Here is a 26,115-nt window from a genome sequence, read left to right as displayed (position 1 = left end):
AGACCCGGAGTAGAGGCATCTTCGTCAAACTCCTCCGACAGCTCCCACAAGGACCACTTGAGCGCGTCTCTCGCGGCAAGGGTCGCCTTGCATATCTTGATGCGCTTGTTGATTTCTGAGAGTTCCTCCGAGATGAAGCTTGGGACTTCCTTCGCAACGGCGGGCGTCGTGGACTGGCCGGCCAGCTCCGCTTCCGAATCCTGTGTCCGCCAAATTGTGAGCCTTGTTCCAAAGCTACCAAGAGAACGTCTTACCTTGAGCTCCGCTCCAGTGCGCTCATTCATTTGGAGCTTTTCGTCGTTGTTGGTTTCGGGAGTCTGGGAGGAAAAGCGCTGTCAATGAACTTATTCTTCCACCAGTGCTTGTATGGCTACCTTGTCGTCGAATCCTGGCTGGGTGTCGTTGACTGGTTTGTCAAAAGGGCCAGGCGCTTTGGACGCCATCATGAGAGAGATTGAGGATCAGGTGAGTAGTGACGGGTGAGAAAATGGAGGTAGGAGAGGAAAGAGGGGAAAGGGCGAGGTTGAGCTGCGAGCTCAAACATCGCTGGGAGGGGAGTGTTAATTTCGTCTGTCGACGAGTGCCGCCGAGATAATTCTCGTTCTGCTGCCACCACACTCTCCGCCATCACCACGTACCATGCACACGTCGACCCTCGAAATCGTGCTGGAAACATCAGCTCGACGCCATTTCGTCAATCGCGCTCACCAAAATGCGCTTCGCCCTTCTCATCGTCGCCTTGCTCGCCACGGTATTCTCGCACCTCACGACTGCGTACCTCGGGCAAGGCTTTCTCGAATGCGGCAACACGCGTGGCACCGGCCAGATCAAGCAGTACGAGACTGAAAATGGAGCTCTTGACATCAACCGCTTCCGCGCCAACTACACGAATCGCAAACTCGAAGGCCGCGACAATTTCTACACCCACCTCTGTCCGCAGTACTTCGTTGTGCCCGTGTACGCACATTTTTTCGGCGACTACATCACGGCAAGAATCCCCGAACCCCTTTGCTAGACTTTCGGCTGACGCTGAGCCTTTGCAGTACGAGCAAGTTGCGAATGCCATTGAGCACCTGGAGCAGTCGTTTCTTCAATCCAACGTCCCGGTTTTCTTCGCTCTACAGAATATCAACTACCGAGACGACCCGTACCTTGCCGACCATGTTGATCACCTCCAGATGGTTGAAGACACGCGCGTGGGCGGCTTCCAATCTCTGAATGTATACTTTGTCAAGACACTGCGCGCTTCGCATTGGGGTGGACGCCCGGGAATGAAATTACACGGGTAAGGCAGAAAACGTACCTCCATGGTGGGTGTCAACAGGAATGGCGGCTTGCCGGTTTCGCCTGCGCCAAAGGATAAGCGCTCCTTGGATTTGCCTGTGGTGATGGCGGGAAAGAATGCACGCTCGTGCCTGTGCCCACCCAGCCGCAGCATCAGGAGCTCCCATTTCCCTCGACACCCGCAATGCTACGCTTCTCTCTCGCTGACACTAAGCAGCATGACATCAATGCCTTTCGACGGCTCGCAATGGCCCCTCACCCCAGAGCAGCAAAAAGAAGACATGATCGTCTTAGACTACCGCATCGCAACGGGCGAGCTCATGCCCAAGGTCGGCCTAAACGCCATCGTCCACGAAGCTGGCCACTGGATGGGTTTGTACCATCAATACCACAACGGGGTGAGTCTTTCAAGTCCCAGTGTACGCGCTCTTGCTGACGTTCTGCGCCAGTGTGATCCGAACAAGGAGTCAGGCGGTGACTACGTACGAAAAAGTCTTCCCTATCATGGCTCGTTCCAATTCTAACGCTGGACTTTGCGCAGGTATGGGACACGCCGCCGTCCGCTTGGCCGATGTACGACTGTCCTCCCCGAGCTGTCTACACGTGCGGCTATGCCGGCGAAGGTTTCCAGGAGCCAGCCGATACCCTGAACTACATGGATTCAACGCCGAACGACTGTCAGGTCCACTTCACGTCGGGTCAGCAGAGCAGGATGCGGTGAGTCTTGCAACCTTTGCGGCGGAAGGGAAGTGTTTGGCCAGTTAGCTGACAGAGTGCCTAGGACTTCTTTCTGCCTGTATCGCTACGGAACGGAGTTTAAGCACAATCCGCCATTCTACAACGTGCCAGATTTCTTGAGAAATTCTCAGGATTTCGAGATTAGCGTGCACCGATGAAGGCTTCTGGCCGACGAGAACGAAGCGCCACAGGCAAAAGGTTGAGACGCAAAAGGAAGGGAGGATAGAAGAGTTGGAACAGCCATTGATGAATCGTCGCAATAGCATCCAAGCAGTTTTGCTGCGGTTGGTGGGATTGGATAGGGAAAATCACAATTAATGAGAAGTGTTCTGACGATTCCTGACTGCAGATCCAGAATGCTATGCACAATGCAGCTCGAACAACGTCAGCCCCGCGAACGAAGAGACCTTACAGAAGCGTCACCAACAACGCCTCCGACGCCATGATCTCCACATCCACCACCCCGCCTCCCACGTCGATCGTCAAAGTGTCATTTCGCGTCGTCGACGGCCGCCCGTTCCCCTCCGTCAACCACTGCTGCCCCGCCCACGATATCTCCGTCGCAAGCGCCATCCCGCCCGGCCCCGTCAGCCGCTGCACCATGACGCGCTCAGTCGCATCTCCCAGGCCCTGCAGCGTCACCGTCTGGCTCGGGCGCTCCCCTTGCGCCGCGGTCCCATTCCACAGCGACAAGTCGACGAGGGCTATCTTGCGCAGCGCGTCGCCGGAGTAGCCAGCGTACGCTGTGATGTTCTCGTTCGCGGTCGCGAGCTCGGCAACGCGCAGCTCGCCGTCGCGGCCGATGAAGTCGGCGACGAAGACGTCGCCGTAGAAGCCGCCCAGCACGCGGGCCGGGTGGTCGGTGTTGTTGGTGGGCGAGGCGTAGGGGCTGGAGGAGGCGTTGACGGTGGCGGGCTGGAAGCCGGCGAAGGGGTAGTCGATGCCGAGTTGCATTGACACTTGTCTGATGCCCTGTTGCGAGGTTTGGTGTCAGTCAAGGACGACAGAGGACAAGAGTTGGATGATAGGATGGAAGGGGTCTTTGATAAGGAGGCTACTCACGAGCGTCATGGCGTATAGCAGCCAGTCCACCGTCCACAGCGCCGCTCCGAGGCGGGAGTTGAGGGCGTAGTCTGCAGACCCACCATCACCGAGCGCGCTACCGACTTCGCCGAAGACGATGGGGATATTATTGCCATTGGTCTGCAGGGTGCGAATAGCTTGGGAGTAATTCGCCATACGAGTCTTGGTAAACGTGTGGTTCATGAGCGTATCTGTCCACTTAGTCAGCTCTCGTCGCTCTACGGCATCGTCTGGATGCTTCCGGCCACTGGCAAAGAGAGGGGCAGAAACGAACCCTGCAGTGTGCCGCCATTTGTGGATTGATAGCTGTGGCGTGTCAGTAATCTGCACGGTAGGAATGGCTCTGGAAGATGCGATGGCGTACTAATGCTGCGAAACGGCTTTCACTGTCGAGTTGTCAAGTGAATCCAACACTTTCGCACTGCTTCCTCGTCAGCACCGACACCACAATCCAGAGAATCAAAGAGAACACTGACGAGTTCCACTCGGGCGGCACCACGCCCGCCAGCGTCAAGCCATGGAAGTGCGGGCCCTCAACTTGATGGAGCCCTGTCCCCACCAGCACCGCCCGCGCCCACTCGTCCCACTCCTCCAAATACGCCTCCGGGCTCCACGACGCATTGCGATCGTTATAGACGGCCGTGTGGTACCACTGCGGCTCGTTGCCAATCTCCAAGGCGTCAAGGGTCCCGGCCGTCATGGAGGCGAGACCCGCGTTGGCGAACTCGACGGCATTAGTCTGATTCCCGCGCGCAAACGGCAGCTGGAGGACCCAAGTGACGTCGGCCAGGGCGCGCAGGCCGGCGAGCCAGCGCTGGCCCAGCGTGATGGGCGAGTGCAGCGTGTGCGGAGCGGTCGCGTTCTCGTACCTGACGGCGGGCTCCTGGGTGGCATCGAAGCGGGCGTTGTCGCTGTGCGGCGCAGAACAAGGTTAGGAGAGGCGGCTGGCAGGTACTATACAATATTACTGTGCAGTAGTGGGCGTCGGGGAGACCACTCACAGCGACGTCCCGCCCACGCGAATGTTGACGGGCGCTCCGGTCCTGTCGGCGAAGCCCGAGAGGATGTTCTGAGTCCACTGATTCGTCTGCGACCCAGTCTGGCCGCTCACTGCTGGCTGTCAGCGGAGAGGAGGCAGATGAGTGTTGCCCACTGACGCGCATAGAGCTGAAAGCTGGTACTCTCGATCCCAAAGCCGACAAACGCTTGATCGACGACGTCAGAAGCGTTGTCTGGCACAGTACCAGGCACCACTATGCTCAGACAGCGCGACAACGGCAGCGCCGACAGCGCAACGGCAGCAAAACTTCGTGCAAAAGGCATTCTCGGGCACCACTCCTGCGTCAATGATGACCCAACCCGCCATCATCCTCACCACGGCCGCTATATACCCGCATCGCCATCGAACTATTGTACAGACCGCTACATCGCGCCGCGTACGCATTCTCGAGAGCTTCCAAGCTTAGAACGGGCAGGAGCGCCGAAGGATCTCGGAAGGCTGTGAAGTGTAGATCGCCGTGGGGGATCGGCTGCGTGTGCAGCTTTTGGCCCCAACGGCCCACCACGCGTCATTGCGCTGCACAAAGGAGAAACAGTAGGGCTGAGAGGAAGCGTGGTATGCCCTCAGGAGCATTTGCGTCTGCGGAAACGTCGAAAAAGCTGTGTTAATGAGCAGTGATTCGCCACCAAAGCGACGCCTGCGAGAAAGGAAAACAAGTGTGCGCTCTACGACGCGGGCGACTTCGCCGACTACCTCAATCCCATCATCTTGATCAGCCTCGAGTTGGCATACACTGTACACCGTCAAATTGCAGTGCCAGAGAGTCTTGCGATCGCAAAGCCGCCAGCCCTACGGACGCAATATCCGCCTCATTCTCTCCACAGCTGCCCAGCCAGTCTTGAGCCAAACGACCCAGCATGCCTACCACAGCAGCAGCCAAACTCTCTCATGCGCCTCCAGGCCTTTGTCGAGAGCGCCAGCCGGCATCATCGAACCCACCGTACAACTCATCAAGCAGTAGCACCAGCGCAGCCAACGCGCTTCCACGTTGGCGAAACGGGAGCAACAAACGCGCTAGGGAACGTAAGAAACATTGCCAGGTAGGCGCATCACAGAGGGGAAATGACAGTGCCGCCGCGCTGCCGCCGCGCCGCCACGCGACTGCTCGTCGCTCCAGACAGGTACCCGCGTTTTGACACGGTTTCAGCGCAGCCGGCGGCCAGCGTGATGCAGTGACAGCCATGCTCCGACGACGGGCCGCTTCACGTCAAACAGAGGAAACGCCTCACCGCTTTCGACGCCTGGGCAGCGTGCAGTGATTCGACTTGGAGTGCCTGGATGCCTGATAGGTTGGCAAACTGATGGGCTGACCACCAGATGCACACGGTCAAGGAATCTGTCCAAAGACCGCCGTTTGCTACTGTCGCCCTGTATAGTATAGCGTGAAAGCGGTCTGAGAGAGGCCTACCACATGCATACCTGAGCGGCCCCTCTCGGCTTTGGCCCCCGCATATCATCCATCATCCTCTCAAGACCCCGGCCCCCATGGAGCCACGCTCGGCCAGGGGTGCACGAGACGTGCAATCTCACGGTCGATGATCTTCATTCTGTAATTAGCAGCGCCCATCCTGCTTGGTCCGCCGCGGAGAGATGTGGTCCGTTGGGGAGATTATGTCTTGTCCAGTCTTGCAACGACAGTGACTCGAGCAGCGTCGACTTCGAAATCGAGTGGCTTTCTGATGTGCCAGGCAACCGCGTCGTCGGAGCTGCTTTGCTAACCGTAGAACCGTTTTCGTCGTCTCAGCGAAACATCTTCGTGTGAAACCACAAGGCTGAAGGGCGAGCTGCAGCAACGCCGTTGTCGAGGGTCCAGCTCGACCGTTTTGATGGTTTCTTGGTGTTGTTTTCGACGGCTCGACAGAGCCCCTGAGCAAATGCTGGATGAGCTTTTCCAAAGTCCCTTGAGGGGTGGCCAGCCGCAAGTTCGCTGTCATGGCGCCTAGCCTTACCGCTTTGGTAAGTTGGCTGGTTGTGATCCAGGAGCATTCATGACTTGCTCAGAAACCAGCCTTGGCCAGCCGCCGCAGCAGACGGGACAAAAGGCGGTGATAATTATCCACAGGCCCTCAATCGAGTGTAGCGGCGTTTGGATTCTGGTGGATTCTGCCAGGACAGTGACGAAAAACGTGCTCTCTCCAACTTGATCGGTCACACATGCTCTTGGTCTACATCATGGATGTCAAGCCTCCTCAAATTGTTGGTTAGCATCCCAGTCGTTTGTCCAGACTTGGCATTCTGGGCTTATTCACGACTTACTCGAGAGGACACCAACGCTAGATCGAGAGGAGGCGTCAGCCACAGCAGCAAGGCTTGTTGATGTGCCCGAAAGTAACGCACCGTCTCCCGCTTTGGCTGAGCTTGGCATGCACAAGACGGGGAGCAATGCACAGTTCTGACCTGGAGGGCCCTGGACGCAGCCAAACTCGAGCACCGCTGTACTCGCCCGCGCGGCTAAAGACTGCGACTCCCCTGTCCGCTCATTCGCTTCTCCGTTTTAAGCTCCTCTGTCAAGCTGCGACAGTTCTTCATCAACGCGCGGCGTCTAGCAGAGACGCGCGCGCGGTTGCAGGTACTGATGGGAGCTCGACCCGGCGCATCTAAGCTTACCCAGTAAACATTACGCCCAACCATGTTGCACTGACGCAATGTTTTGCTTCTTCCCTGACCAAACACCACGACTCTTCTGGACCAAGCGGGGATCGCAGACGGCCCGATGGTGACGATGGTGGAATGACGGGTTGGATACCGATATCCGAATGTTTCTCATCACCGTCGCAAGGCAGACTCCACACCTATGACATCCGAGGAAGACGGCCTCACTGCGGGTAGAGACTGGCTTTAGGTTGCTGTCGTAGCGAAGATCAAGTCTGTCCTGTGTGATTTCTTTGTAGCAGCAACAGTCACCACGCTGTGGTCATTGAAAGGTGGAGAGCAGTAGCCAAGAAGTGATAGTGCGCCCGCACATGGCTGAAGGTGATGGTGTCTTGCGGCCACCTCTTTCATTTCCGAGAGTTTGGTGCCAGTCTGGATGGAGAAACGGTACAACGTCCAGCATGACTCGAGCTGTAAAAGTAGTCACGGATGCGAAATGCATTGTCTTCCAGAGCACAAGAAACCGGTCGAAGATTCTTCTGGAAATCATTGCATCGGGGTTGGATCGCAGTGTCTCTGTTGAAACTCCCATGGGCAGCCTCGGATTCGTTTCGAAAACGAGTTGTCGAGCAGCCGCGCGCCAGACGACTCCAATCAATGCTGGAAATGCTGAGAGGTGTGATGATTTCTCTTGCTCTTGGTAGATCTGGAGTCAGGGTAGTATCCCAGCCGTTAATTTCCACATTCGCCCAAGGAGCGGGAGATCTTCACTGTCCATGCAGGGGAGGGCGCAGACAAGAAATAATCGCTGATTGGCCGAAACAATGTCACGGCGCATGGCAAAGGTGACAAAAGCCACCCTGACATCAAAGACGTCGAGTGCGCTGGAACAACTCTGAAATCCAGAGTGTTGAGGGCGCGCTTGGCAGGTTGAGTGGCGGGCGCAAACATGATGCAAACGCGAGGCTGGAGCTCGACGTGCTCCCGGTCAAATCGAGTGGCACAGTGACAAACGTATGTGGCTGTCTGTCGCCAAGTCCAAACTGGCCGCATGAAATGCCCAGACAATGCTACACCTACTGGGACGCAACCCATGTTTCAAAACGCAGCAGCCCCTGAGAGAAATGCTGGACACTGTTGGGGTTGCTTTGGCTTGAATTGAGAGCTGCTGACTTGACCCGCACATCATCTCCGTTCTCTGTCATCACAAATGAGCATTAGCTGTGGCTGCACTTCTGGTAAAACGGGAAAAAGCTTTGACTTTACGCGAGTGTGGCCAAGAGATTCGTTCTGTTAAGCATGAGATTAGAGTAGACATCAAGCTCACCTAGCAGACTTCCCTGTCACTGACACAGCTACTCCCTGCGCAGAGCGCCCAAGTAGTGCAGATCCGCACGGCCTCATTGACGATAGAACCAACAACCAGCTGGAGATACATGCTGAGACGTCGCCATGCGATCAGGGCTTTCTGGAGACCGCGACTTCTTGTTTCCCGTTTGAAGTGTTTTGCGTATCTGACTCGATGGACATCTGCAAGTGAAGGAGTGACGGGAAAAGCTCCGGGCTCATCTCTCCCACTGAACCGTAGCGGCTGGACTGCACGTGTCATGAGTTTCGACTGATCGGAGCAGTCCCTACCAGAGACTGTCGATCGTGAGCAGGGCACACTGGAAAATGGGTGTGGAACAGGCTGACGTGGTACCGCTTCCTTGCAAGTCATGGTTGATGCTGGCCCCCCGACGCCCATGTCCACGAGGTCGTGCCGTGTGTAGTATCAAAGTTTCAATAGCGGTTACCGTTTTCAGTAACTGTCCTTGCTCCGGAGCGTCGCGCGTATAGGTTGCCGCCGAGCTACGGCCTTGATCTCTTTCAGCTGTGTCAGTCAGTGAAAGCCACCTCGATGGCTGCTGGCCCAACGAAGAAGGGTCCTCTGGGCGGGGACCCTCTCGGCAAGCTGAATCGTGTATAAAAAAGCAGAGCCCTTGCTCCCTCTTTAGCTCTTCACGTCAAAACAACTCACTGTCTTTATCCTTCCACGAGTACGTGTACGAGTCAAGTCTGTCGCTCCTTTTTCAGTCTTCAGCTTCGATATGCATCACACCAAGACAACCCTCATGTGCCTTTTGGCACTCGGCGCAATCACAATCTCTGCCCCCACAGACAACGAGCGCCGGGCAGTTGATGTCGCAGCAGGCAACGCTGCTCCTTACCTCGAGTCCCGAGGCGAACACCCTCAACCTCCATCCGACCTCCTCAAGCAAACCAAAGAAGGAGGCGGTGGCGACATCGGCGGCGGGGCTGGCCCTGGTGGCGGCTCCGGCGGTGGCAAGAAAGACCAAGGGAAGGGTGGAATATCCCAAGGCAAGCAACAGGGCTCCAAAGGCCAACCAAAAGAGGGCGGTCAAGGCAAAAATCAGGGGAAGGGTCAGGGCAAAGGACAAGGCAAAGGTTCTGAAGGGAAAGGTGGAAAGAAAGGGTCTGGAACAGGAGGCTTCCCACCATCGCCAACTGGGGGCGCTGGCGGAGGAGGGAAAGGGGGTGGAAAAGGAGGCTCTGGTGGGAAGGGAGGCAAGTCCAAGGACATGGGAGGAATGGGCGGGCCTGGAGGCGGAGGATCCAAGGGCGATTCCAAAAGCCAGAAGAAGCAGGGGAAGCAGGGCAAGGGCGATTTCGGAGGCGGTCTTGGTGGTGGAGGCGGACCTGGCGCTGGTTCACCTTCTATGAACGGCGGTGGCGGTGGTGGCGAGCAAGGCGGCCAAGGCATGTACACGCCTCAGTCTGGAGGAGGAGGTGGAGGCGAAGGCGAGAGCGGTGGAGCCGGCGGTGGAGCGTGAAGGATGACGTGAGGTGGAATCGAAAAATGTACTATACGCTTGTTATCGTTTGGTCTTCTTCGTTGTATAAGTAGATCATACGTCAGGAAACGGTTTTAATTCATTGTTGAGCGTTCAGAAAACTTCCCTAAGTGACTGTCCTTGGTGCAATGATGAGGAGGATCTGATACTGTACTGAACAAGTATAAAAACGCTGTCTGTAAAGTCGGTAGGGTATCTTCACCGAACTGACCCTGGATCGTGTTTGTGGGCATGCCTCTTGGTGGGTGATAGAAGAGACGACGACTCGTAGGACCACGGCTGCAGTCAAGGAGAATTCATTGCCTGCTACGGATGAGGTTGGGGGGCTGGGGACGAACGACAGAGTAAGGAATCGTTCTGAACTGTGGAGGAAGATCCCAGAGGAACAGGCTCGTGCTCCAGTTCTCGAAGAACCGGCCGCTGTGGGAGGACAGTTGCATTCAGCGTGCACACGAGGATGGAGCGAGTAGTTTCAGCTGAGAGTCTTAGCTGAGAGTGGAAAGAAAAGGAATCTGCTGAATGCAAAGATGGGATGTCGGTTGTTGTCGAGTCCATGGTTCACGAGACGTCGGGGATTGCTTTCGCGGCAGTCTGTCACCAAGATTGGGAAGCCGCATCGTAGGGGTCACAGGCGCCTTCTATTTTCGACGTCGAAAATGCCCATGCACTTCGTCGTCCGAAGCTCTTTATTTCGTTGCCAGAGGCCGTCAGTCGTGCAAGCCTGCAACCGCGTCACGCTGCTCGGATGTACGTGTCGTGGTGTTGTTCTTCGCGTCGGGCGAGGAATATGGCCAAGCGGCGGCAAGAGTTTGTGAGCGAGATCCGTCGAGAAGGCGACTTGTAGCGAGGAGACACTGGACGTGTGGTGGTCAGAGTTGGTGATGGATGACGAAAGGTGGAGCAGCCGGAGTGCCGGACCAGGCGCGGCAAAATGCAGGAACAGCCGCGCGGAAGCGGCTAGAGTTTCCCTCGTGCTGACAAAACGTTGCCGACAAAAGTCCATGAGATAATCCACATCATCGGCCAAACCACCAGCACCGACCTGGACATCACGGCCCAGAGGCATACCTGGACGTCGCCCCCATCGACCGTCCGCTGCTTTCCATCGCCCTCGCGCCCGCATCTCCTCCATCGCTCCGTCTAGCGTCTCACTCCCACCATGTTTCGCCCCGCAACACGCGCCGCCCTCCAATCCGCCGCGCGCTCCCAGCGTCCTCTTGCTCGAGCTCCGAGCGCGAAAAGGTTCCTGAGCACCGCACCGCCCACGCAAAAGTCGAGAAGCTGGAAGAGCTCCTTTGTGCGCTGGGGCCTTGCCATTGGCGCCGTCTACTACTACAACACGAGCAATGTCTTTGCGGACCAGCCCGAGTGTAAGAGCTGGGCCACTCCCTGTCTTCCAGGCGCTGCTGACCATTGAATCGCATGACAGACACCGTGTTAGCCCAGAATGAGCAGGAAAACGAGCAATTGCCCACCATCGAAGCCATTGCTGCCGAAAAACGCGCAAAACTCGCCAAGGCACAAGCATTAGCCGCCGAAGAAAAGCAAAAGGCCGCCGCGGCAGCGCAAACCGAGAATGCCGCTGCGAGTGGCTCGCCGGAAGCGCTCGAAGAAGAGGCAGGTCAACAGGGCGCGTTCAACCCGGAGACTGGCGAGATCAATTGGGACTGCCCGTGCTTGGGAGGCATGGCCCACGGCCCTTGCGGAGAGGAGTTCAAGGCTGCCTTTAGCTGCTTTGTCTACTCGAAGGAGGAGCCGAAGGGCGTGGAGTGCATTGAAAAGTTCAAGTATGGCCTCCTCAGGCTTTGCGGGTATTTGTGACTGACGAAACGCAGGGGCATGCAAGACTGCTTCAGAAAGTACCCCGAAATCTACGGCGAGGAGCTCGACGACGAGGACGACGTGACCAAGGACGGAGGTGACGCGCCTGTGGCTCAAGAGAGCAAGCCTCCGGCGTCCAACTCGGCAACACCGAATGAGAGCGCAGAAAAGGTGTCGCAGGACAGGCCGACGCTGTCGCCCGAGGAGATTCAGGCCAAGCGTCAGCGCGCCCAGGCATCGGCAAAAAGTGAGGCGGAGAAGAATGCTGCGACAGATGACGGAGTGCCGCAGCCTTGGCACAAGAGCAAATAAGCGGACGGCCTGCCGCGAAGATTGCTTTCTTCTTCTCCGGGCATTGTATTGTTGGAGCGTTTAGCGAGTGCAAAAGTGGTCGCGTGGTAGAGGAGAAGGGTCTTGGCTGTACTACACTCAAATTCAACTGTATAGTAGAAGAAAAAGCTTCCGTGTAGAGGCGGGTGGGGCAGCTAATGTAGAGCTTTGAGCATTACGATAGAGAAAGAAGTGGAGAAGAGGAAATTCGATGTGGACGGTCATGGAGAATGCTCCAGTCCAGTCGGCCGGGGAGGTTGCACAGGGCAATGACGTCAGCAGCCGCGGTTCCAAGGCATCGTCCAGTCTCGATCAGCTGCGAGGGCTTTTAACGTTTCCCGTCCCTTCCATCGTCGTCGTGTGACTTTTACCCTCTCAACCAACAAACACTCAACTCTCTCTCCTCAACTCCAACATCCCCATCACCACCGCAACCATGTCCTACGCAGACGTCGCCGCCAGCGGTCCCAAGCAGTCGCCTCAAGACGTAAGTTCCCTCCCAAGGTCAACCCTGCACCGCGCGCTTATCGAGACTGACCCCTCCGCAGGCGTAAGTACCTACCACCCGTTTCGTTTCTTGTTTGCAACATCGCGATAAGCACGTCACGTCGCAACGGGGTCGGAAACACCGCCAGATGGACTGCGCTGCTCTGCCGGGGGCCATGGAGATCTTCGCGCTCCAAGCGGGCCGCAGGACGCCCACTTCTTCGCCCCTGCTGTCGTGGTCTTGCGTCGCGCATCATCCAAGTTGCATCCGCTCGCGTCGCACCTGACTCCCCTTGGGCAGCAGCGAAGTCTTTTTTCTTTGATGAAAAATGTCTGCGCCCGTCCAGTCCATCTGACGGCCGCCATGGCAGCCCTCCAGATCCCCCAGCCTCACCCGTGGGACCTGTTTCCCTCCTCGCTGCGACGCGTCTCCTTGACCGAAGACATTCTTGAAGAACTCGTGAGAATCCAAAGTCTGACTCCAAAGCGAAAACGCAGACGGGCCCCTCCCATCCCCCAAGTCCACAACACCGATGACTCGACCCACTCGCTTGTCGATGTCGACACGCCCCACGTTGCATCCGTCCCCTCCGACTTTGAGTCCCAGTCGGTAAAGACCGACACTCAACTCGAGCGCCTCGAGCGTGAAGCTACCATCCGCGAGGCCGCCAAGGCCAAGGAAGAAAAGGCAAAGGCAAAGGCGAAAAAGGGTGGCCGTCGTCTCCGCGAGAACGCCGACAACCCGGTCGTCATTGGAAATGCCGTCACCATTGGCGTCGTCGGTGCCGCCCTGGGCTTTGGTGCATACAAAAAGTACAACGCTGGCGAGTTGAGCTGGAAGCTTGCTGGCGCTTGGGCCGGTGCCGTTGGTCTTTTTGGCGTTGCCGACTACTACCTTTCCAAGTAAGTCTCTTTTTGTCTTTTCATGACTTGTGCTGACGATGCAGATTTCTCTTTACGAAATACCCCCCGAAGAACTAGGCGAGACTGACGCAGCCACGCGGAGGCGTTTGGAGTTCCCTTCGGTTTTCTCAATTCTCATCTCTGTGGCTGGGAGCGCTTTTCTTACTGGCTCTTTTCCGATTGCGCCGGACATGTATCACGACTCTTTAATACCACTCCACTGAATCTTTGCTCTGACAATCGTCTCTTTGAAAACCCTGATGGATACCAGTGTCGCATTGAATGATTCGACCTAGATTGTTACATTCGTTGGTTGGACGACGAGGTAGAAACGGTGTCTACCCTGGGTTGCATCCACAGTGAGTTGTTCCTGGATCCCACTCCCGCGCCCACTTCTGATATTGAGGCTTAATGGTGGCCGTGGCACAGCCGAACCACCACAAGGGTATGCCGCGTCCATCTGCAATGTCGAACAGCATGAAGCAATCCTCTTTACTGTTGCTTCTCTCGCACTCGTATCTGTTGAAGCCTCGCTACCCCGCGATCATGCCATAGCTCCTACACCTTATCTTGAATGCTGCCACAACCTTGATTGTTGCTCCCGCCCGTACCCCACCTCGATTAAACTCGTCAATGCAGCACTTTTGCAAATCTTCAGGGTTACATTGCTGCGGTTCCTGAGCGCCTCGAACTCGGAAACGGCCACGCGGCAAGGATCTCACGCGAACATGAACCGGTTTTGATGGATAACACCTGCACCCCAGTCGGATCTCTGCCGCATGACGCCAATAATTGACGGGATACATGAAAACCTCCGGATCACACATACAACCTTCCCAAATTGGAAATGCGATGGTTCCTGTTGACGTCTGCACAATGTAACCATCGGCAGTACTTGAGTCCTGCATTGCTCACAAGTTGGACTCGCTTTCAACATCCCGCTGAGATTGGATGTAGACCTTGGCTATGCGGCGTACATCATTTTTGCAATTCATTGGCATTGGTAAGAATTCAACCCGGATGTTCGTTCTCGCTAACAAGAGTAGCCTCTGCGCGGCTCTTGACCGTACCATCCACCCCTTTCGAGGCCACAGATGGAACAATTTCCCTCACAACCATCACGAGCATCATTGTCGACAGCCGTCACTCAAACACGACGGACACGACTGGACAAACGCTGATTCCTCCGACGCTTTTGCAGTTCGCCGAGACTTTTGCAAGTGACCTCCAAAGTTCCCTCGACCAATCGACCGTCTCTGTCATTGAAGGGACTTCATCGGCCGCTGGCTCCATTTTTCTCACTCTTGACGACTCCACGGCATATCTTGATGCCGCTGGACGCCACACTGCCGAAGGTTACTCGCTTTCCGTTACTTCCAGCGGCATCACCATCGCCGGCGCAAGCCCACTCGGTGCGTGGTGGGGCACCCGAAGCCTGATCCAAGCGGCCGTACTAGGAGATGGAACCATCAAAACCGGATCCGCCACGGATGCTCCCGGGTGGGCGACTCGAGGCGTCATGCTGGATGGTGGACGCCATTACTATCCGCCAGAGTTCGTCATCGAGATTTGCTCCTATCTCAGCTTCTTCAAGCAAAACACGTTTCAACTCCACCTGAGTGACAATCTGCTTAGCGCGTACCTGAACAATTCCGAATATGAGCTGGGCTTGTATGCGGCCTTTCGTCTCGATTCAGATGACGAGGCCGTCGCTGGTCTGAACCGCTGGAAGAACGAGTCGTACACGCGCAGTGTTTTTGACAACATGCAAGAGAAATGCGCCCAGCGGGGCGTGACTATCCTCCCGGAAATCGAAACGCCTGGTCACTCGCTCGTCATTACGCAATGGAAACCCGAACTGGCGCTCAGCACCGACTACACCATGCTGAATATCAGCAACCCAGACACCATCCCGACGGTCAAAACGATATGGAGGACGTTTCTGCCGTGGTTCTACTCAAAGACGGTGCACATCGGGGCTGACGAGTATGACTCCAAGCTGGCGGATGACTACAATTCTTTTGTGCGGGAGATGGACAGCTTCATACAGGCCGAGTCGGGCTTCACAAAGAAGATGCGGATATGGGGCACGTTCCCGCCCAAAGACAACTACACCAACATTTCCACCGACGTGTCGATCCAGCACTGGGAGTTTTTTGAAGACAATCCGCTCTTCGACTACATCCTCAACAACTACACCGTCCTCAACTCGGACGATGCCTTTTACATCGTCGGCAAATACAGCGCCAGCTACCCGCAAACCCCGAATGCGACGCGTATTTTCCACGGCGACCCGTCCGTCCCTGGCGGCGGCCCCTATGCCCCTAACATCTTCGACATCAACAACGCGACCAACAACCCGCCCCGCGGTGAGCCGCTCGTCCTTGGCCACCTCGCCGCGCAGTGGAACGACTACGGCCCCAACGCAACCACCGTGACTGAGGCGTACTACGCGTGGCGCGACCTGCTTCCCGCGCTTGCCGACAAGCAGTGGGGCGGCGACCTCTCGCAGGACGAATACCTGTCCATTTTCGAGACGCTGCATGCCGCAATCCCCGGCCAGAACCTGGACCGCAGCATCGAGTCGTGCTCGTCCACAATCATCAAATACGACTTTGGCAAGGCAAAGGACGGAAAGGTGCCGGATCTCTCGGGCAACGGCTACGACGGCCACACCGACTGCGCCATCGACGGAGCAGCTGCTGCCATCGTGCTTGACGGCACGTGTGCCCTCCACACACCGCTCGGGAGCAAGGGGCGCAACTACACGCTGAGCTTCACCGTCAAGCCCAGCGACACTGACAGCGCGACGGCACTGCCTCCCCTATTCACCGGCCCCGACTCCGTCCTGCTGGCCGGCGCTGACGCAAACGTCACGCTGCTCTCCGGCGGCAATTTATTCGCGCTAAACTACAGTTTCCCCGTCGACACGTGGACGGAGGCGAAACTCGTGGGACAGGGCAATCAGACGTTTCTGCACGTCCGCGAGGGCGAGGGTGACGGCCAGAGCGGCACTGGTACCGAGGAGTGGGTGAGCCACGAATTCCTGACCACGATTGGGATCCTCGGGCAGAGTTTCGTGTGGAAGGGCATTGCGGTAGAGGCGCCGCTTACCAAGGTTGGAGGAGAAACAGGGGGAAAAGGCTTTGTGGGCTTGTTGAAAGGGCTGGAGGTTCTGGATGAGGTGGTTGGTTCGTCCTGACTGTGCTGCTCGGTCGCGCGCCGTCATACATAATTCGTTCGTTGCGCCAGACAGACCTCTCAAGTCTCCCTCTTCATCTCAGTCTTACGTTTTACGCTCACGATCCTACCGTCGACTCCCTTCCCTTGTCGCCTGCACTCAATTTTCCAAGGAATTGGCCGTGAAATCGAATAAAGAGGCGTCGTCCCATCATTACCAAGTCGTTTCTTTCATCACCCCCCATCGCATCCGGCGCACTTTCTTTGTCTCCAACACCCACCCACCACCTGCTTTTACCGCACGCACGCACGCACGCACAAACGACAAAAGACGGGGGAAAACAAAAAAGAAAAAATCCACAAAAGACACATGTCCCCTTCAGCCGAAATGAATGTCTCTCCCTCCACCTCCACCTCCAACGCCAACGCCAACGGCCCCTCGCGCTCGCACTCGACGCCAACCAGGCTTCCTCCTTCCTTCAACACCGGCACCTACGACGTCAACTTCAAAATCAACAACGGCATACCAGTCGGCACCGCATTCCAGCGCCGCATCCTGCCCCGCCCGGACGACTCCACTCCTCACCTATCCCCGAATTCACCTTCCGATTCTACAACAATGACTCCAGCGCCCCACCACCACCATCGAACGCACTCCTCCACGCCGTCGGCGCTGCAGCAGCACCAGCAGCACCACCGCCGTCACTTTCCGCACGCCGACGCCCTCGCTGCCGCTCCGCGTAGCGGTCCTAATCAGCCGCCGCGCGAGCCGAACGGCATGCGTGATTACGGGTATTGGAACACCGGCCGCGCGTCTGCGCCTAGGGGCCCGTCGGCGATGCGGGCGCAGCAGCAGCAGCGCGACCGTGAGTATCTGCCGTCGCAGCAGCAGCAGCAGAGCGGCTCGCAGCGATCCGCAGACGCCGAGCTCAACATCAGGGGCACGGGTGCGGGGGCGGCTGCGGACAGGGGGAATGTAGGGGTAGGCACGGGAATCAGGGGGCGCGGCAGCAACGTGTGGGTCGCGCCCGCCGTGCTGGCGGCGCAACAGCAGCGACGGATGCAGGCCGTCTTAGGGCAGACCGAGCGTCCACGGAGAGACGGCGACGGCGGCGGCAATACTGCGCGCACCGCACGTACTGCGCCAGCCATCGACGCATGTCCCGATCGTGAGCTTCGAGCGCGGCGGCCGCAGCAGCGCGTCGACGCCACCACGACCACCACCTCAACGCAAACACAAACACAAAGACCGCGCCCCACGACATCCGGCACGCAGACGTCGCCGCAGCGTCTCGCCCCTCCTCGCCCCGCATCTCCTTCGCCAGCCACAGCCACAGCCACAACGCCGGTCCTGCACCGCCAACCGCACCCCTTCCCCTCCCACTACAAAGCTCCAACGCACCTCCCCTCCATAACGCACGAAATCGCGACGCGCGAGGAGGCGGCGCGCGTGCACGCCCGCCGCGGCGAGCGCGAGAAGTGGCTGCGGAACCGCGATGCGCTGGCGTGGTTGAGGGCTAGAGCGGGCGCGTTGAGGGAGGAGGAGGAGGAGGAGGAGGTGGTGGAGCAGCGGGGTAGAGAGAGGGAGATGGATGAGAGAGAGAAGGAGAAGGGGGGTAGGGATGTAGAGGGGCGGGGGAAGGAGGTGGAGAGAGACGAGGAAGAGGAGGGCGAGTGGGAGGAGGTTTGCACGCCGTCGACGTCTTCGCCTGGTTCTGGTTCTCGGTACGAGGTCGTCTCCAGGGACGGCAATGCGGGTGGCAACGGCAATGCCAATGCCGTTGACCACGACGACAGCTACAACGCTGGCATCGCCATCGCAGCCGCAAACGCAAACGCAAACGCCAACGCGCGCCGCCAGCAACAGCGCCGGCCGAGCGAATCCGATCCGTACATGTACGGCGACGCGGCGAGCGACGTCGAGGACTTGTTGGACTACGGGTGGGGGCTGGAGAGGGGCGATGGCGAACGCAATTGCTACCGCTACCGCGAGTTGTGAGGGTGAGGGTGCTTTGTTTTTGTGGTTGGTGTGCTATTCCTTTTGTCAGGGGCTGTTGAGATTGTGTACCGCATACGCACCGTAATTTATAGTTGAGTACGCATCAGACACTTGTCGGATACTCCCCCGTTCACTCGGGGGACTGCATGTCCTCTTATCTAGTATGTAGGTGATCGATCAATAAGACAAAGCTTCGCCATCTTTCTGTCCGCCTTCCGCAATCAGCTTTTCCAGCCAGATTGGTGTCGGCGAGGCCGCTGACGCACTTGACTAAAAGGGGTCAAGATGATCGATCGGCAAGGTATCTAGCTAGTATCGCGGAGCGCCATGCCAGTCGTGTCAGTCGAATTCAGAATAATCGATGGCCAGTTTCTTGCGCTTGAGCAGTAGCAGTCACTCCAGCATGAAGGGCAAGGTTTTCGACTTAGGATGTGGCAGAGGAGCATCACTGCGAGTGGTCATTTGCGGGGGTTAGATGAAGCCTGGACGCGTTTATCCTTTTACTTGACTGTGCGGTTGTGGAGCATTAGGTTTGTGCGAAGCAGAGACTTGAATCAGGAGGTATTCATGGCTTGGGAAGGTGTCGATTGAACAGTCTCTGCTTCATGCCCCTGTGCTGCTGGCTGATGGGGCGAGCCAGCATGTCCAATCACTCAATACCCATGTGGCGATAGAAAGACTTCACGCCCCCTTCCACGCGGAAGCAGAGGTACAAGTACAGATCCTCGACGCGCAGCCAAATGATCACGCGGATCAGACAAACCATGAGGCTTGACAGATGCACACCCTTGGGGGCAGCGCATGCCAGAGACAAAGCTCCGTATATTTGAAGAGAGGGACGTCGTCTGCGGCTCCAGCGGCTTCTGCAGCAGGCGCTCGATTCCTCGCTTCGCCTCCCCGTAGTCCTGCTCCGCGTTCATGAACGCCTGCAGCTGGGCGCCGGCGGGGAGAGCCTGCAGGTCGGCGAGTTGCATGGAGGTGAGGTGGCTGAGGGCGAGTTTGGGCGGGGAGGAGGAGGACGCGGCTTTGGCGCTGTCGATGATGGCGACGAACGCGCGCATCTGCGCGTGCATGTGTGCCATGTCGTTTGCGCTGGCCATCGTGATGGCTGGCTGGGAAGCGTCAGGGAAGCAAGAAACCGTATTGGGATGATTACTGACACTTATCTGCAAAGTTTCGGAGGGGGAGTCTGGAGGAGATGTTGCGACTGCTTCTTTGTGACCAGCGAAGATCAGGCGGCCTTGAGTCGAGTCTTTGGTTAGCTTTCACGACTTGTGATGCGCAGATTGCGCAGGTCAGAGCTGTTGGTGGGCAGGTTGCCACTCACTGGCTTGGGGGAGAGGGCGAGGTTGTTTACGCTGTGGCTTCTTTGAAAGAAGTTGCGGCTGGTGCTTTGTTGAACAGCAGAGCATTCATTATTCATCTACCAGCGCCTCCGCCAGCCGCCCAGCGGCATAATTCGCTTAACGGCAATGTTAACACTTTGCAGTGTTAACTCACAACCTGGCGATACAGTAAAAAATGTCCAAGTCAAGCAGAAGAAAAAAGGCTGGCCTCGAGCAACCTCTATACACATTTTTGTGCTATCTATCGAATCTCCATTCTTGATCCAAACCCGAAATCCAGTGCCCGAACTCTCAATAAGGACCCTTTCCACGGCCAAAGCTGCTCAGAAACTTGTTGTTGTCGGACATGGAGTCCGGACGAAGGAGACTGAGCTCGACCAGTGTGACGAGCAGTCTCGCCCCCTCATCACTTTCTCCAACCCAATGAACGCCTTCAATACCCAGAGAGGCTCCATCACCTTTGCCTGCTAGGTCGTGATGTTGGCGTGACGCCTCTGCGGAGGAAAGGGAAGCTCAGGGAAGACCGGAGGCAAGATCCGGGCAGGGTTGCCCTTGGGAGCAAACGGGTCCGCAGGCATATTCTCAGTACCAAAGGGCCTGCCCACCCGATGCAAAATCCATGTCGAACTGACAAATCGTCAGCCAGCTTCAGATTCCCGGACGAGGTTGACTTACTGCATGCGCTTGATCTGGCCAGGAGTGAACCCGTACGTGCAAATGTCGTCCTGATAATCCATGAGGTTGCCAGTCATGCTCCGGGGGAAGCCGTCCGGACAGGTTTGCCTCGTGGTACCCTCGTCGAAACAGTCTTCGGAAGAGCTTGGCTGGGGCGGGGTGTCCAGGACCTTGTCGCCTCCGAACTCGAAGTCAGGATCGCACTGCAAGCTGGTTAGAAGCGGCGCTGAAGATTTTGAGCACGGCAGAACTTACCCCGTCGTGGAAAATGTGCATCAGCCCTAGAATCTAGTCAGTCCATCGCGTTTCGCTGGGTCTCGGAAGAGAAACATACCGAACCAATGCCCTACTTCGTGCAAGAGTGACCTCCCCATGTTGTATGCCTCATCAGAAGCACGAGAGTCACCGGGGAGCGTTTCTATTGACAGCATGACGCCATCGCCTAGAAGAGCATCTGATCCCCATTGAGCGTCGGGTTGCGGGAGCGGGGTCAAGCTGTCACCAGTCAGCTTGTGAGTCAGATGGAACTTGACATGATCATACCCAAGTGTGTCATCGTCGCCGCCATCCCATATGTTCTCGACGAAGAAGACGTTGAGAGTATAGAAAGCGCCAATTCGCAGATGTTTTATCATCCTCGTCTGATCAAGGCGGCCTGTGGACCAGTCCCGATAGTTGTAGAACAAGATTTGTTTCAATTCCAGGTCGATGCCAACCGTGGTATAGAAATCCCGGAGAATTAAAAACTGATCCCAGAAATGAGAGTCCTGTCAATCGTTAGAACTTGCATATAGTCCAGCTGTAGAAGATGGGCGTGGCGGGGAGGAGGATATCAAGGCCGCTCACTGTGATCTGAAACTCGGAAAAGTCGTCCACGACGTGGAAATATACGGATACTGCGGGCCGATCCGTCCAGAGAGCCTCATCAGGACCATCAGAAACGCCATCTGCAGGCTGAATGGCTTCTTCAAGTAAGGCAGAGACGTAGATCGCGTCAAGGGCCTCCTTTGACGGATAGGTCGTTCCACAAAACCTGGTTTGCATAGTGAGAGGTGCCCACGCCAAGAAGGCGGCGATGAAGATCATGAGAGACTGCATTGTGAAGACTGTGGATCGAAGTTGGTCGAAGCTGGAGGAGTGCAGGGGGGGAGTGAGTGGGAGAGGTCGATGTAGTGAAGGTGGGAGTCGACAGAGTGCAGCCGACGTCGAGGTGGAAGCGGTCGTGCGGTTGTGCGAAGATGGCGTGGAGGAATCGTCGACGTGGAAGAGGTCGTGAGGTTGTAGGAGGATGGAGAGGAAGAGATGTAGACGTCGAAGAGCGGGCGTAGATATACTACCAGATCATATACCACCCGACGCACGTGCGCTCACGTGGGAATAAGCGAGGCCACTGGAGGGAGGCGCGAGTGAGTGCTGCTGCCGTACGAACGCTTGCGCCTCTTTCTCATGATCTGAACAAGTTGAACCAAAAAGAAATCTTTTATACCTACATGTATCCAAGTCCATCTGGCCAAGTGTGAGGCAAGCCAGCCATTCTACCAGGCAAATGTATTGTACACCCCAATGCCGAAAAGCAGCTCTTACTCGTAGATCAGAAATCAGGAGAGACGGGAAGATTCGGCGCCACCGTTGGAACCCTGGGCGTAAAAGCGTCCGGCGGCATGCCCTCTGGAGCTACGCCTTTGCGAACCGACCTGAAAATCCACCTGTGCCTGCAATGAGATATCGTTTGTCGAAATCTGGAAGGAAACGTACCACATCCTCTGCATCTGGAGAGGTGTAAAGGAATTCCTGCATTCATCCGGCATATAGTCTGGAGACATCGATGATTAGAAACAGAGCGAGACATTGAAAGGGTGGTGGGACAAGTAGTTACCCATGATATTATCGAGAAGGCTAGGCTCAAAGCCGTAGCCAGGGCAGGTGTCGATTTTGGAGCCTTCGGGATGACACTCTCCGTGGTAATATTCTTGTGGCGGAGTGTCCGCGATTCTGTCGCCGCCCCATTTCAAGTCCGGATCGCACTGCATTCACAAAGATTGTTAGGGGGAGCCGGGATTTGGGAAGGGAGATGGTGAATGAGTTACCCCGTCCTCGAAGATGTGCCACAATCCGAGCCAGTGGCCGACTTCATGTACGGCCACAATGCCCCAGTTGTAATTTGGCTCGCCGATGTCTCCAGGGTAGTCTTTGGTTGGCAGGGCAAAGGTAGCAATCAAGACACCGTCCTCGTAGAACATGAGGTCGTCCCACGCGCCCCGGCGGCCGTTCGGATACTTCGAGTAGCTATGAAAGGTGAGCTGTTTTGCAAAGCAAGACCTGGATGAATAGCTAGCACCTACCCTGCGATCTTGCCAGTCGCGCGAGAGTCCACAACCCGCTTGATGTAGATGTTCAAGACGTCGTAACCACCGAGACGCAGTTTCTTCGTCATGTCCGCATAATCATTACCGTCCGCCCAATCTGGCTGGTCGTAGTAGTAGATGCCGCCGAGGTGGAAGTCAAAGCCAACTGGCGCGTAGGCAGTCTTGAGAATGTTGAACTGGTCCAGGATCGTCGATTGCTACGTTCATCAGCAGATGCAGTTGGAAGAAGCCACTGGTCCCTCACGTAAATTCCCTCCTCTGAATAATCGTCAAGCATGTGGAAGAAGACCAAGCAGTCGAGGCGCTCGTTGAGGGCGGCGGAGGACACGGCTTGCTCGACGCCTACGCCTGGAGACTTGGTCGCGTTCATGGCCTCCTGCAGCATCGCGACGCGGTATGTCGTGTCCAGAGCCGCTTCAGTCATCTCCGTCGCGCCGCACCAGATCATCGCACAGAAAACCGGAGAGAGCAAGGCGAGGATGAGTGGAAATGACAGCATGTTGTAGAATTCCGAAGGGAAGAGAGAGTAGAGGTTGAAGAGTATGGCGAGAGACTGTGTGAGCGTTTGAAGAATATTGAAGGTGGTGAATCGAGGTTGAGTGGGAGGAAGAGGCAGAAGGTGCAAGCGCTTGGCCACGCGACTTGGGGGCAAGTTTGGCAGCTCCGACAACAACGCCTTCCTTCATGTTGTCTGTGCGCCCGCCGCTGACAACCTGCCACCGACCACGGTGCTGGTGGAAATCAATCAAATTTTTCTTCTCTGTCGATGAGGAGGGCAGCCATCCACCGGGACACATCCAATCCTGTCCGATCCCGATCCTTTACTCCGCCGTCAAGCCCAATTCCTTCAAGATCCATAAACCAACCTAGACTCATCTAAACGGACTAACCTCCGGCGGAGGTATCCGTGGAAGATTCGGAGCCACCGTCTGCACCTCTGTCTCGTCCCGAATTGGTGGCAGGTCGGCGTTCGCTGGGGGCATGCCCTCGCGCATCGCGTGGAAGGTCATGCTTTTCGCAGTCAGCTTGATTCAAGGAGCAGCATACGAGAGCAGACTCACAACATGCGGTTAACTTGACCATCGGTGAAGTCAGTGCGGCACGAATCAGGCATGTCGTCCATGATGTTGGTGATCAGGTTGTCCGGGAAGATGGGGCCCTGGCATGTGCGAATGGCAGTGCCGGGAGCAAAGCATTGGCGCATCGCGTCCGCTGCTGGTGGTGTGTCGAAAACGTAATCTCCGCCAGATTCGAGATCGGGATCGCACTGTTTCGAGGAGCAGTCAGCAGATGGTACAAGGGAAGCTCGTGGGGAATTGACTGACGCCCTTGTGAAAAATGTGGAGCAGACCTGCGAATTTGGTTAACATGGATGAGCACAGCGACGAAATAGTGGAAGAAATTACCAAGCCAATGTCCGACCTCATGGACCAGGACTTTGCCCTCCTGACAAAGGGGGTTTGAGCCGAACACGTTGTATGGAAGCGCATCCACGGCCAGCTCAACTCCATCGGGCAGGAACGCTTCGTCATACCACCAAGGATGGTCGCGGAAAAGGTTTAGGTAGCTCGGATTTGAAGCAAACCTGGGGAAAGTCAGCCGTTCGCCGTCTATCAGAACCCGTCAATGACACAAACCCTCCAAGCAGTTGGCCGTCATTAGAGATGATCCCTTCGACGAGGTAAATGTTCAAGGTATCATAACCCCCGAGTCTCAGTTGAGCTTTCATTTCCCAATTGTCTTGTCCGGATGCCCATTCAGGTTGGTCGTAGAAGAAAACATCCTGGAGATGAAAGTCGATTCCGAAAGGCTGGTAGAAAGTCTTCAAGATTTGAAACTGGTCAAGGATCATGTTTTGCTGGACAAGTTTAGCACGTCTCCGGTGGCAAGATCATGGCGTATGGGGTTTGCTTACGCTGATGAAGAGATCTTCGTAATCATCAAGCACGTGGATGAAGACAGGAATCTGCGGCCGGGGATCGAAGATATTCCATAGCGGGAACGGGTTCGTGGCATCAACGGTTCCTTGAGACGAAGATTTGTTGACAATCTTTTCCAATTCCATGACGTAGTGAATTGAGTCGAGAGCTTCCTTTGAAGTGGACGTGGCTCCGCACGCCAGCTTTCGGCGAGGGCAAGCCGGCGACGCCATGACTAAGACGGCCAACGCAAGTAGAAGGAAAAGCATCGCTAAATGCTTGAGAGTTCCTTCTTGTCGCGGTGTTCGCAAGGCCGACTGCTCTCTGTGATCTGAAGAGGCTGCTCAAAGTGAGTTGCCGACTGCTTCTGGAGGGTGTGGTTCCGCAACCGCTTCTTCGATGTATGGAGAGTGACGCAAGACAGCACAAGGATGTTCCTCGTGTAGGTGAGTCTGTGACCAGAACAGGCCTCGAACCCTCGAACGCTGTTTGAGGGCTGCTGGTGCGTGAAGCAGCCGGGGTCAGGCAGGAGGGGAAAGACTCGCTGCAAGATGTGAGTTGGAGATGGCAGAGGACGTGTGAGTAGTTGAAGAGTTGAAGGTATGGAGAGATGGAAGAGGAAGAGGAGGAGGGATGGAGAAGGAGGTAGAAAAGGTAGAAAAAGTCGGGTAGGCAACAAAATCCCACAACCTAACCGATAACTCGGACCGCTCGCTGTGTGCCATCCATGACTGCATTCGCTAGACATCCACAATACAAACACAGGGCAGAATATCTGAGATTCAGTCACATAGGTAGAGGAGGCGTGCATGGAATCCGGTGAGAGAAGATGGCACGAGGTTCCCTTTCAGGGCCGCCGGGACGCGAATATAGGCATGATGGACGTGTTTGACGTTTCCATGGGAGCATTCGTTTCCACAGCTTGGTCCTACAAAGCGTCAACTACTGGAAAGCAAAGCAGCAACGAGTGCATTATGCATGTGCTTCGCTTGCGCAGCAACAGACAGCAGAAGTGCCGCAACGTTCTGCGGCGAGGCGACGGCCCGCAATGTGGGCCTCTACTGGTACCAACGCAAAAAAAAAAACAAAAAAAAAAAAAAAAAAACGTTTCAACTGTGTCTCTGACATGTTTTCTTGGGCGCTGCCGGACAGAGAGGTCCGTTTTCGTAGCAATATTGCGAATCGTGCCGTTTGCCAGCATATTCTCCAAGATTCGACAGGTTTGCCCGTTTCGCGTCCAGCAAACGCTTCAAGTCGGAAATATTAATTCGATGGAAGTAGATGGGTCTTGATGAAGAAATTCCTGCATTGCGAGTCTTCACGATGGATGTCTGGTCAACAGGAGGTGAGGTTGAGCGAGGCGGTGGACGAGGGCGGCTAGCAGGCGCGGGCCGGGGCCGAGCCACCACAGCCACCACAGCCACCACAGCCACCACAGCCACCACAGCCACTGGACCAACTAGACCGCGCCGCTGTCA

General features: G+C 56.3%; 10 protein-coding genes across 10 annotated transcripts; 6 read left to right on the top strand and 4 right to left on the bottom strand.

Annotated features, from left to right (window-relative positions):
- Positions 1–712: 712 nt before the first annotated feature.
- J3D65DRAFT_675468 (uncharacterized protein) lies at positions 713–2,312 on the top strand (the record flags this gene model as incomplete). Its single annotated transcript, XM_066803580.1, has 6 exons — positions 713–957; positions 1,016–1,285; positions 1,502–1,682; positions 1,734–1,766; positions 1,826–2,001; positions 2,066–2,312. The coding sequence occupies 6 exons, from the start codon at positions 713–715 to the stop codon at positions 2,178–2,180; spliced, it is 1,020 nt and encodes a 339-aa protein (XP_066656573.1). The 3' UTR covers positions 2,181–2,312.
- Positions 2,313–4,440, bottom strand: J3D65DRAFT_618158 (uncharacterized protein). Its single transcript, XM_066799625.1, has 7 exons — positions 4,263–4,440; positions 4,107–4,215; positions 3,582–4,016; positions 3,470–3,526; positions 3,380–3,411; positions 3,085–3,296; positions 2,313–2,994 (listed from the first exon to the last, which is right to left on the bottom strand). The coding sequence occupies exons 1-7, from the start codon at positions 4,426–4,428 to the stop codon at positions 2,431–2,433; spliced, it is 1,575 nt and encodes a 524-aa protein (XP_066656572.1). The 5' UTR covers positions 4,429–4,440; the 3' UTR covers positions 2,313–2,430.
- Positions 4,441–8,847: 4,407 nt separating this feature from the next.
- On the top strand, positions 8,848–9,591 carry J3D65DRAFT_666036 (uncharacterized protein; the record flags this gene model as incomplete). Its single annotated transcript, XM_066802886.1, has 1 exon — positions 8,848–9,591. One exon carries the CDS (start codon positions 8,848–8,850, stop codon positions 9,589–9,591), a length of 744 nt encoding a protein of 247 aa, XP_066656571.1.
- Positions 9,592–10,634: 1,043 nt separating this feature from the next.
- J3D65DRAFT_618145 (intermembrane space protein) lies at positions 10,635–12,071 on the top strand. Its single transcript, XM_066799624.1, has 3 exons — positions 10,635–10,982; positions 11,042–11,399; positions 11,448–12,071. Exons 1-3 carry the CDS (start codon positions 10,772–10,774, stop codon positions 11,743–11,745), a joined length of 867 nt encoding a protein of 288 aa, XP_066656570.1. The 5' UTR covers positions 10,635–10,771; the 3' UTR covers positions 11,746–12,071.
- Positions 12,072–12,111: 40 nt separating this feature from the next.
- On the top strand, positions 12,112–13,399 carry J3D65DRAFT_618143 (uncharacterized protein). Its single transcript, XM_066799623.1, has 3 exons — positions 12,112–12,267; positions 12,748–13,152; positions 13,197–13,399. The coding sequence occupies exons 1-3, from the start codon at positions 12,200–12,202 to the stop codon at positions 13,228–13,230; spliced, it is 507 nt and encodes a 168-aa protein (XP_066656569.1). The 5' UTR covers positions 12,112–12,199; the 3' UTR covers positions 13,231–13,399.
- A 694-nt stretch (positions 13,400–14,093) lies between these two features.
- J3D65DRAFT_675463 (glycoside hydrolase) lies at positions 14,094–16,677 on the top strand. The gene is made up of 2 exons (XM_066803579.1): positions 14,094–14,155; positions 14,199–16,677. Exons 1-2 carry the CDS (start codon positions 14,119–14,121, stop codon positions 16,352–16,354), a joined length of 2,193 nt encoding a protein of 730 aa, XP_066656568.1. The 5' UTR covers positions 14,094–14,118; the 3' UTR covers positions 16,355–16,677.
- A 2-nt stretch (positions 16,678–16,679) lies between these two features.
- J3D65DRAFT_675462 (uncharacterized protein) lies at positions 16,680–18,531 on the top strand. The gene has a single exon (XM_066803578.1). It carries the CDS (start codon positions 16,703–16,705, stop codon positions 18,329–18,331), a length of 1,629 nt encoding a protein of 542 aa, XP_066656567.1. The 5' UTR covers positions 16,680–16,702; the 3' UTR covers positions 18,332–18,531.
- A 1,380-nt stretch (positions 18,532–19,911) lies between these two features.
- On the bottom strand, positions 19,912–21,569 carry J3D65DRAFT_675461 (uncharacterized protein). Its single transcript, XM_066803577.1, has 6 exons — positions 21,199–21,569; positions 20,896–21,119; positions 20,687–20,847; positions 20,608–20,633; positions 20,353–20,555; positions 19,912–20,304 (listed from the first exon to the last, which is right to left on the bottom strand). Exons 1-6 carry the CDS (start codon positions 21,448–21,450, stop codon positions 20,145–20,147), a joined length of 1,026 nt encoding a protein of 341 aa, XP_066656566.1. The 5' UTR covers positions 21,451–21,569; the 3' UTR covers positions 19,912–20,144.
- Positions 21,570–21,889: 320 nt separating this feature from the next.
- Positions 21,890–23,217, bottom strand: J3D65DRAFT_656933 (uncharacterized protein; the record flags this gene model as incomplete). The annotated part of the gene is made up of 6 exons (XM_066802510.1): positions 21,890–22,058; positions 22,108–22,165; positions 22,229–22,376; positions 22,440–22,638; positions 22,695–22,915; positions 22,963–23,217. 6 exons carry the CDS (start codon positions 23,215–23,217, stop codon positions 21,944–21,946), a joined length of 996 nt encoding a protein of 331 aa, XP_066656565.1. The 3' UTR covers positions 21,890–21,943.
- Positions 23,218–23,365: 148 nt separating this feature from the next.
- On the bottom strand, positions 23,366–24,907 carry J3D65DRAFT_656932 (uncharacterized protein; the record flags this gene model as incomplete). The annotated part of the gene is made up of 6 exons (XM_066802509.1): positions 23,366–23,729; positions 23,780–23,985; positions 24,044–24,069; positions 24,125–24,303; positions 24,356–24,576; positions 24,634–24,907. Coding segments are annotated over 6 exons (1,045 nt in total), but the record flags the coding sequence as incomplete, so codon positions are not given.
- Positions 24,908–26,115: the final 1,208 nt, after the last annotated feature.

Source organism: Phyllosticta citribraziliensis (genome assembly GCF_038025025.1).
Source record: "Phyllosticta citribraziliensis strain CPC 17464 chromosome Unknown J3D65scaffold_4, whole genome shotgun sequence".
Classification (NCBI taxonomy): domain Eukaryota; kingdom Fungi; phylum Ascomycota; class Dothideomycetes; order Botryosphaeriales; family Phyllostictaceae; genus Phyllosticta; species Phyllosticta citribraziliensis.
This window is presented reverse-complemented; position numbering and strand designations above follow the sequence as displayed.

Excerpts from the sequence above, each read along its gene's own strand:
- J3D65DRAFT_618158 (XM_066799625.1), bottom strand. The coding sequence starts at position 4,428 with ATGCCTTTTGCACGAAGTTTTGCTGCCGTTGCGCTGTCGGCGCTGCCG. Across the intron at positions 4,216-4,262 it reads CAGCTTTCAGCTCTATGCGC|TGAGCGGCCAGACTGGGTCG; the intron begins GTCAGTGGGCAA and ends GACAGCCAGCAG. Across the intron at positions 4,017-4,106 it reads CGCGTGGGCGGGACGTCGCT|CGACAACGCCCGCTTCGATG; the intron begins GTGAGTGGTCTC and ends TGCGCCGCACAG.
- J3D65DRAFT_618145 (XM_066799624.1), top strand. The coding sequence starts at position 10,772 with ATGTTTCGCCCCGCAACACGCGCCGCCCTCCAATCCGCCGCGCGCTCC. Across the intron at positions 10,983-11,041 it reads CTTTGCGGACCAGCCCGAGT|ACACCGTGTTAGCCCAGAAT; the intron begins GTAAGAGCTGGG and ends ATCGCATGACAG. Across the intron at positions 11,400-11,447 it reads GAGTGCATTGAAAAGTTCAA|GGGCATGCAAGACTGCTTCA; the intron begins GTATGGCCTCCT and ends GACGAAACGCAG.
- J3D65DRAFT_618143 (XM_066799623.1), top strand. The coding sequence starts at position 12,200 with ATGTCCTACGCAGACGTCGCCGCCAGCGGTCCCAAGCAGTCGCCTCAA. Across the intron at positions 12,268-12,747 it reads GACGTAAGTTCCCTCCCAAG|ACGGGCCCCTCCCATCCCCC; the intron begins GTCAACCCTGCA and ends GCGAAAACGCAG. Across the intron at positions 13,153-13,196 it reads GCCGACTACTACCTTTCCAA|ATTTCTCTTTACGAAATACC; the intron begins GTAAGTCTCTTT and ends CTGACGATGCAG.
- J3D65DRAFT_675463 (XM_066803579.1), top strand. The coding sequence starts at position 14,119 with ATGCGGCGTACATCATTTTTGCAATTCATTGGCATTG. Across the intron at positions 14,156-14,198 it reads TTTGCAATTCATTGGCATTG|CCTCTGCGCGGCTCTTGACC; the intron begins GTAAGAATTCAA and ends TAACAAGAGTAG.
- J3D65DRAFT_675462 (XM_066803578.1), top strand. The coding sequence starts at position 16,703 with ATGTCCCCTTCAGCCGAAATGAATGTCTCTCCCTCCACCTCCACCTCC.
- J3D65DRAFT_675461 (XM_066803577.1), bottom strand. The coding sequence starts at position 21,450 with ATGCAGTCTCTCATGATCTTCATCGCCGCCTTCTTGGCGTGGGCACCT. Across the intron at positions 20,848-20,895 it reads GGCGACGATGACACACTTGG|CTTGACCCCGCTCCCGCAAC; the intron begins GTATGATCATGT and ends GACTGGTGACAG. Across the intron at positions 20,556-20,607 it reads TGCACATTTTCCACGACGGG|TGCGATCCTGACTTCGAGTT; the intron begins GTAAGTTCTGCC and ends ACCAGCTTGCAG.